The sequence below is a fragment of the Hippocampus comes genome, unplaced genomic scaffold (assembly GCF_001891065.2).
Source record: "Hippocampus comes isolate QL1 unplaced genomic scaffold, H_comes_QL1_v1.1 scaffold9, whole genome shotgun sequence".
NCBI classification, from domain to species: domain Eukaryota; kingdom Metazoa; phylum Chordata; class Actinopteri; order Syngnathiformes; family Syngnathidae; genus Hippocampus; species Hippocampus comes.
In genome coordinates, this window is record NW_017805275.1 from 6,892,861 (window position 1) to 6,902,029 (window position 9,169).

General features: G+C 43.2%; 1 protein-coding gene across 3 annotated transcripts in view; it reads right to left on the bottom strand.

Moving 5' to 3' along the window:
* LOC109515822 (SLAIN motif-containing protein-like) overlaps positions 1-6,804 on the bottom strand; it is a 15,488-nt gene extending 8,684 nt beyond the window's left edge. Inside the window, exons 1-3 of one of the 3 annotated variants that reach the window (XM_019869845.1) lie at positions 6,292-6,804; positions 5,285-5,919; positions 1,400-1,536 (exon numbers count right to left, since the gene is read on the bottom strand). In XM_019869845.1, coding sequence (XP_019725404.1) covers positions 1,400-1,536; positions 5,285-5,913 — 766 coding nt within the window. In that variant the 5' untranslated portion in view covers positions 5,914-5,919; positions 6,292-6,804. The remainder of the gene's footprint in view (positions 1-1,399; positions 1,537-5,284; positions 5,920-6,291) is intronic. The other 2 variants (XM_019869846.1, XM_019869844.1) reach the window with 2 other exon arrangements.
* Positions 6,805-9,169: the final 2,365 nt, after the last annotated feature.

Sequence of the window (9,169 nt, forward strand, 5' to 3'; positions counted from 1 at the left end):
GGTGAAAATGAGACTGATAGGATGATTAGGGTGCAGCGTACATTAACACAAAAAATATATTACTAACATGTACAAAAATATATTACTAACATGTACAAAGACACACAAATGGTTGTTTGGTTTTTTTTCTCCTCGACGCTCCTCGGATCTACTTGGGACCTGTCTTAGATCTACCAGTAGATCAGGATCGACGCAATGGGCACCCCTGGTTTAAAGTAACAAAAGATGCAGAATGGGGACGGTTTGGTGTTCCAACTCAGCCGCAGGGGAAGAGCTTATGTCGGTAAAATTATGGAGCTTCTAACCTTACTCTGTATATTTTAGGAGTGGGGTCGGGGTCTCTAAGGAGTAAAAATAGTTTCAGACCCCAAGGCCAAAATTGCAATCTCCAGACAAGATAGTCTTTAAACCAGCAGTCACCAACGTGGCGCCCACAGTCACCAGGTAGCCCGTGAGGACCACATGCGAGGCCGGCCAGTGCTAGGACATTGCGATTTGCTAGTAAAAGTTATGATTTCAAAATGCAAACACCAGCAGTATTGTGAGACATCTTTAACATGGTCAGAGGCTGAAAATTAAAATCCTCAAATATTAAAAATAACACATTCTAATATTATTAAAGGTAATCCGGACAAATATGTCATTTCAAATGTGTATCAATTTGGTAGCCCTTCACACAATCGGTACACATGAAGTAGCTCCTCCTCTCAAAAAGGTCGGTGACCCCTGCTTTAAACTGTGCAGGGAAATGCGTTAACAACATAGTAAACTCAACACTTGAAATCAGCTGAAAGATTGTTTACAATTTCCACCATTTTTTTTTCTGAAGGGAAATGAGATGTTTATTTCGGCAACGTACTTTTTCACAACTGGACGATTTGAAGAAAGGAAGCAACTTTAAAAGGGTTAGACGCCTACGACTAAAATTTGCTTTATCTTGCATTTGTCACATCCCCACATTTACTTTCACTATGTGAAATGCAGCACAAAAAATACAGACATGCAGTCCGATGTACCATCTCAAATGAGACTGTGAATTACTGCCGACACCAAAACAGCAACTATGGTTTGCCAAAACATGCAGTTTCACTTCTATCCCTACCATTTAAAAGGAAAGTTGGCCCTAAGTGAGTGACTCAACCCAGGGCATAACATTTGGAGTCATTTTGCCCGACGATGAATAGCCCTTTTTCTTTTTTTGTCTGGTTTCTGCAGAGGGCTGAAAGTAGACACTGCACAAAGCTAAAATAATGAAAGGAGCGTGTTGGGTGACGCATTTAACCACCTCAAGAGTACACACCCAACATATATCTAAAATAGGCTTGCACATAACAAGATGAGTATTGTTTCCCACTCCTAATAAAAGCACGTGATCAAATGTAAGAAGTGAAAGACATACTTTGGTCCAAACGGGTGATTAGGGTCCGACATGCCTTCTCCGTCTCCGGGCTCGGGTTGTCCAAAACCTGCCGGCACCACTTCAAGGGAGACTCGGGGCCTGCGTCCGATACTTGTTTTTTAGGAGATATATATAACCTGCCGACAATAAAGAGAATTCATTGCGACAACTCAGAGCAAAATGAAAGTGGGGGGAGGGGGAGGGAATAGAGATGAGGCTGCAATACTGAGCGCAGTGCTGGTGCGGACGCCATTAAACCAAATGGATGGCAGTAGCTCCTTAGGGACAAAACGGGATGCCAAGTCACACAGTGCGATTTTCAGAGCTTGGGGACAATGTTCAGAAAAAAAAAAAAAAAAACAAGTTTGTCTCACATCTGAATTACATTAGACAACAAGGATGTCTAATTGAGGTCTGGGTATTGCTTCAAAAAAGAGAAATCTCCATTAAAAGCAAGCCACGTGCAAGCCCCTGTGTGATTATCATGTGCCTTAATTTTTTTTTTTTTTTGGTGTCACTAGTGTGCAGTTTTTTTCATAGTGATGGCAAACAGACAGACGCTGTTTGAAGAGACGGTTACGTGGGCTGATCCTTTGAGGTGTGTGTACAAAAGATGCGGACCAACTGGTTCAGAACCAGAATCAACCGCAAAGTGTCTTCCAATTGGTCAAACACAAAAGCAAAAAAAATTCCCAGCGGAATGAGCAACAACAAAAGGAGAAATATTCAGGTCGCACATCCCGCTGCTTCTCTCTGTGGTGGTCTGTTTGTGCAATGAGAACACTATTGGATTAACCTGCATCACGCTTACATTTGATTTTGGCTTCATGAATATTGTTGCTTGTCCATAAAAAGATCAGATCTGGTTTAAATTGTGGTTTTCAGTGGTGCTTTTGCTTTTACAATTTAAACGCATTACGTCTCATCTGATTGATAGATCCAATATAAATTATGAGATTATATTTCGTTTTGATTGGCACTGTCAGAGGAGTAATAATATAACATCAGAATAATTCGAGTTCAATGCACCCACAATTTTGAAAATCGGATGCTGGGTCTGGAGAAATTGAGTCCCCCCCCAAAAAATGGCCTTTTGGGGGAATGTTTTTCGGTGACATCGCCGATAGAAAATGTGGCCCATAAACACCTTCAAATGAGAGCAAGATGAGACAACATCATTATTCCTCAATGGTCTTCTCGATCCTTCCGTTTCTTCTTCTACTTGGGGAACCGCCTTCTCTGATTGGTCTACAAGATGAAGTAAATAACCAGAACCATCAAACAGGCCAAAATCCCAAGATGTCAATGGATCAAAATTACTGTGATGTTTCAAATGCCGGCACTTGCCAAAAATTTTCAAGTGCAAATGGAATTGGTGAGAAGAGCAGTGTAGGTCACATACTTCAGCAGCAATTTAAAGTACTCATTCCATCCATCCATTCTTTTTTTGTTTTGTTTTTAATAGTAAAATTCCACGAAGATGGCGACCTCAAAAGCCACACAAAAGCTTGGCAACTAAACTGGCAAATCTTGTGAGACTTAAGATCACTCAGAAACTCAAGAATTAACACCGTATCGGGTTTTCTTTTCAGTTTCAAGTTGTGATTCGAACTATTTGGAAGGTTTCCAGCATCAATAGATTGCATTCAAGATCTGAGGTTTCACAGTTTTGTCTAACACCACTCGGACAGATTCAATCAAAAATAAGCATAATTCTATTTGTGAATGCAAATCTTTAAGTCCAAGATGGCACCCGAGTAGACAGCCGTCGGCAAGTGCTCTCATGAGCCTTGCTTTTTGTTGTTGTTGTTTTTGTGTTTGTTTTGTCACTTTGTGTTTGTTGTTGTGTCGTGTGGACCGCATGTGGATTGTTTTTCAGCATTTTTTGGCCACGACATTCATCAAGGAGGAGACTCGGTGCTTGGTGGTTGCACCTTCTCGGCAGCATGGGTATAACAGCACTGTTTTTGATTGGGAGGAATGTCGGTGCCATTTGACTGTCATTGCCGGACAGCTCTGGAGCGCTTGTGTTTTTTTGCGGCTGTAATGGGCAGCATTTTACACAGCCCCGCTTTGTTCAGCGGAGAGATCAGTGCTGTTGGACGGCCTGCGGCTGGATGGATGTCAGGCTTGAGGAGCCAACGATGGGAAGAAAGGAGCGGCAGCGCAGAGCGCCGATGCGAATGTGGAACTGGGAATCGCGGCTTGGAGTTGAAGCGGATTACGTGGCACAGGAGATGTGAGCCAATCTCTTTTCGTCAATGGACGCTACAGCTTCGTGTTTGCTTTCAAAACTTAGCTTGTAGCAGACGTGTGCACCTTTTCAGCATGACGTCTCTGATCCACTGGTGAAAGTACTCTTTATCCTCTCCTCTTTCATCTATAACTGCTTCAAACAACAAAGTGTATGCGGGAAAAGTGATTAAGATTGCACGACTGTCTGTGTCTCATGTGTTGTGTTATTTCGACTTCAAGATGGCGCCGCGAGAATTGCTGCCTTTCCAGCAGCTCCTGTATTTTGTTCTTCTACTTCTTCCTTTCATAACTTTGCTGCTGTGAATTGGGAATTTCTCCATTGCGAGACTAATAAAGTTTTTCTTATCTTAGCTTATCTTAAATATTTGCAGCTCATACAGAGGACCTTGACTTATGCATGTGCCTATTATTGCAATGTAATCTGAATCATATCTCTGTTCAATCATATTTGTCTGCATGGGAAGTACACAGTACATGAAAGACATTTCCTAATGAGGTGGAGGATAGTGGTACTATGCATAATTTGAAAATAAAATTATTCTGCACAGATAACCGTGACTTAAGCAAGACCTGTGCAATGATAGGCCCCTGCATTCCCCAGAGCTGAGAGAGCTTCATTTCGCGCCAGTGTTTCTCTCCCAGTAGTAGTTTGGTCACAGTTGGGGCCCTGTGTCACATGCTGCGCAATCCCACCCAAAGCAGTTTATCCATGCGGCAGCAGCCTGGCTAGGCCAGCTCAGATTATGTTCCGACCAGGATTACTCAGTATTTTGGCTATGATGCACCTCTCAAACACATATGGTCTGGCTAATGATGAAATAGGAAGGGAATGGGTAGTCTGGCACTGAAGCTGGTAAATTGGCTGGTTTTAGCATTTTTGTTCTTGTTTTTTTTTTTTTTCAATTGCTGCTTTGGGAAATTATATGATGCATGTTCCAATTGGAAACCAACAATAGGCAAATGAAAAGATGACCTACAATCAAAACAAATTACAGCACACAGCCAAGCATCAGCAGTAAGTAATATTTCAAAATGCACAAAAACAGATTCATATCTAGAAGTCTTGGCTATTGCTTCATAGTTCATACGTTGGCATCTTATTTTGTCTTAATTACCAAATATGGTCCTTTGCCTATAAAGGGTAACATAAAAAAAAAAAAAACACTATCAGGTTTCAGTCGAGTAATGGAGGCCTAAAAAAAACTCCATCAAAACCTGTCAAACAGGGCCTAAGTCAGGCCATAATTGTTTTCCTTTTTTAAAGTTAACTTTAAATGAGTGAGCAATAACAGCCTTTGGTAGTCACGTCTACTCAACTTACTGTTTCTGAAATCTCTCCCACCAGCTGGCTACATTTCCTTTGCTGATAAATGTCAGATGACAAGTGGTGTTGGTCATTTGCTTATGTCTCAGAATTATGTAAAATGCTGAATAGCTAAATTAGATACAATAGTCACTTGCCCTATGGGAAGAAACTCAGTAGCAAGGGTTCAACTAAATATGCACATGTGACTAGTTTTACTGCAGAGACCTTTGCCTTGAGACAAATGATGAGATGTGACAATGCAACAGACCGGCGTATGCATTTTGGACATGTTGAAACTGTGTAGAGTAGTTGAGAAAACATACCAACTGTCCTCATCGTCGACTTGGGCACACTCCTCTTCCAAATCGAGAACGTCCACCTCATCAAGAGCCGATTGTTCCATCCCTGAATCGCTTTCAGCTAAAGTCTCAGACTCATAACTTTCTTGCGAGGGGCTGTCAGGTGTCTGGCTTTGGCCCTGTCTCGGCCCTCCGCTACAGGCAAATGTGAGGAAGCCGCCACAAGGACCGACATCCTCAGCTGCATCTTCATCGTCTTCGTCCTCCAGCCTGTTGGCACCTGGAAGTGGGGACATGTCTTCACTACTGCTGAAGTTTTCCAGCTGTGGTGACAGCTCCAAGTCTCTGCTCCCCAGGCTCCCCGCTGCACAATTCAACCTCTCGCTGATATTGACGGATAATGTGAGATTACTCCTGCTGCTGGCTCCTCGGTTGATGATGTTTTTGCTTCCCCTGTTGCGCAGGGTCTCATTCTGGACCTCCAGTCTATGAACAAGTTCCTGCAACTTTCGGACCTCCTCCAGCTCCACCCCCGCAAGGTCTTGAGTTCCCTCCACTTGCCCCTCGCACCCAAGCTTGGAGCCCTCCATGAGGCCAGGGGGACTACCGTTGTCAGGCTGGGGGACTCGGCTGGTGCTTTCTGGACCCACCATCCTCCTCTGTTGGAAGTTGCGCTTACATGAGCATGACTACAAATCAAGGGATGGCCAGTTATTTACAACGCAGAAAAACTTTAACTCACATTAACTCCTCTCTTTTCTGTTTCACAGACAATGTGTGACGAACCATCTCTAAACGAGCCATGTGTTACGCACCAATTTCAGCGAACCGACATTCATATTCACACCACTTTTTGCTCCTTCACAAATTCGAGACACAACAAGGCAACATTACCCTTACGAATAATACTGGTATAAAATGCTAAATTATTCCTGCAGCGAAATAACAGAAAAACAACTAGCTCGTGAACATGCGAACGCTCTGTTTGATGTTAGCGGGGCTAGCATCAGCGATGAGCAAAACAACCCTACCGGTGTGTGTTTCGTGTCGTCCTCGCGAGCCGTGACGAGAGCCCGGCCGCCACTCGGAGCTCAAACAACTCCCCGGAACACAAACGACTGCATGAATGATCCAGTGAATCCCAAGCCGGTGAATGTCTCCGTTAATGACCGCGTAAAGCCCTCGCTTCTTCTCACTTGGTGTCCATGTTGTAATGCCAGTGAGAGTTCATTACAGTAGTTGCAGTCATGTCGCTCGTCGCTAACTAGCTTGTTGATGGACTTTAGTTAGCGTACAAAGCGAGACCCGCAGAGCCCCTCCCCCCCACGAGGTTTCCTTGTCTGTTAACGAGCGCCCTCTATTGGAAGGAGATCATCATGGTGAATAGACAGTTATTATTCTATACAGCCACTAGAAATCGCTGTTTAGTACTGTACACAGTTTGCAGTGGTACTTTTACTTGAGTTTAATTTGTTCCGTGACCAAGGTCGAAACTTAACTTGTTAATTATTAAATCAATATTCCCCCTAGAAATATTCACTTCAGCACACACGCACGCACACACACACACACGCACACACACACACACACACACACACACACATTGAAAACGCTTGACATAAAAAACTTTGGTTCAACATGGTTAGAATTCATAACACTGAGGTTATCATTTTGATATTTTCAGAGTTGGCTTGAGTAAAGTTGTTCATATATATATATATAACAGTAACGACTGACTGCAGTGTTCGGATACAAACACAAGTTTTTTTGTTCTCTTCTTTTTTGTAATAAATCCTTAAAGTAGTATAGATGATAGTAAATAAAAATAATAAATAATGTAATCATACAAATTCACCCACCCATTTTCTGATGTGCTTATCCTCACAAGGGTCGCGGGGGGGGGGGGTGCTGCAGGCTATCCCAGCTGTCTTCAGGCAGTAGCCGGGGGACACCCTGAACTTGTTGCCAGCCAGTCTCAAGGCACACAGAGACGAACAACCATCCGCATGAACACTCACACCCAGGGACTATTTAGAGCAGAGGTGTCAAACTCAAGGTCCCGGGGCCAGATCTGGCCTGCCACATCATTTTATGTGGCCCGCGAAAGCAGCTCAAACATGTCAACTTCTATGATCCTTTCTAAAATTTCTACCAAAATTTTAAATTCTCATTTGTAATAAATAAGAGATATATTAAAATAATGTTCTTGTTACCAAACCCATAATGACTTAAACAATAGTTGAAACAACAGTTGTTCTTGACTTATTTATATGGTTTCAGTCATAACAGCCCTCCAAGTGAAACATTAAGTAAAATGTGGCTCGCACCATAAATGAGTTAGACATCCCTGATTTAGAGTGTTCCATTCCCCTGCCATACGTGTTTTGGGAATGGGGAAGGAAACCGGAGTACCTGGAGAAAATGCACGCAGGCATGGGGAGAACATGCAAATTCCACACAGGAAGGCCAAAGCTGGAATCGAACCCTGCACCTCGGCACTGTGAGGCCAACTTGCTAACCATTCACCCACAGAGCCGCCCAGCATGCAAATCATCATTTGTATTGGGCTACTCTACGATATTGTACATTATTTGTCAACTGAAATACAGCTAATCCTGACATTGTATGGTGGCAGGGGCGTGCAGAGCACAGGGCTAAAAGGTACCCACCTGGGACGGGCAACCCCCCCCATCCATTTATGAAGGTCAGCTTGCTACATATTTGACCGAAGATCGACTTTTGAAGCAACGAACCTCCCGTCATCGACCCGATTGCGCACATGCAAGCATATATACACGCACACACACACGCAGGCACACACGCACACGTGCGCATACGCAGGCCCGCAGACACCGAGATGAGCGAGAGCTGGAACTTCACTGAACTTGAACGAAATCAAAACACACAGACATACACCCCCACCCCCCATTCCCTCTTCCCAACGCTCACGCTCGCCTTGGGACCAATCCGCTGGCTCCGGGTCGATCGCGATTGACGTATTGGGCATTGACTAGCTTAGTGATTGACTAGCTTAGTGCTTAGCGCTGATCACCGTTGTTGGCTCATGAACGGTGATTCAGTTGTCATCTGATTGGTTGCCCTGTATGTCAATCCGGCGATTTATTGTCATCTGATTGGTTGCCCTGTATGTCAATCAAGTAACGAGATTTATGATAGGCTGACGTATTAGTCCTGTGTATTTAGCGCCGTTATTTGAATGGCAGCGCCACCGCCGAGGCGTATGAGGCTTGTCGTGTGAAATCTCGGGAGCCGCATTGAACCAGCCAGAGCCGCATGCGGCTCGTGAGCCGCGGGTTGGCCACCCCTCCAGTAGAGTATAGAAAATGGATGAATGATAATTTGAACTGTTGCTCATCTTTATTGTGTAAACTGGTGCTTGATAAACATTACATTAACATTGCCGTTAAGTTGGACGATGCACAATTAATCATACAGCAATAATGCATGCATGTCTGTTCCCAAAGGATAATTGCACAAAGTGTATACTTGCATATTCTTTTCACCCCCCCCCGCCCATCCAAGTCTGTTACTATACTTAAAATGACTTGTGACTCTGGGGCAAATGAAATTCAAAGCAAACGGGCAAGTGTTGATATGGAGTTGAATTGTCAGGAGAGTGCGGGTCACAAGAAAAAAAAAAAAAACACCAAAAAAAATGTATTTTTCTGAATGGCACAATACAGTATGAGAACATTTGCAGAGTTACATTAATAGTAATGTTAATTTTTTTTCTTGAGCTTTGCACAACTGAACTTATTTGGTACATTCTTAAAAAAATAAAAAGTAATAACAGATGGGCATGAATTTAATACATGAATACAGTAATATGTATATATTTTTTTAATCAACTCATATTGGCACATTGTTGGCAGAAGATTGGACGGGATC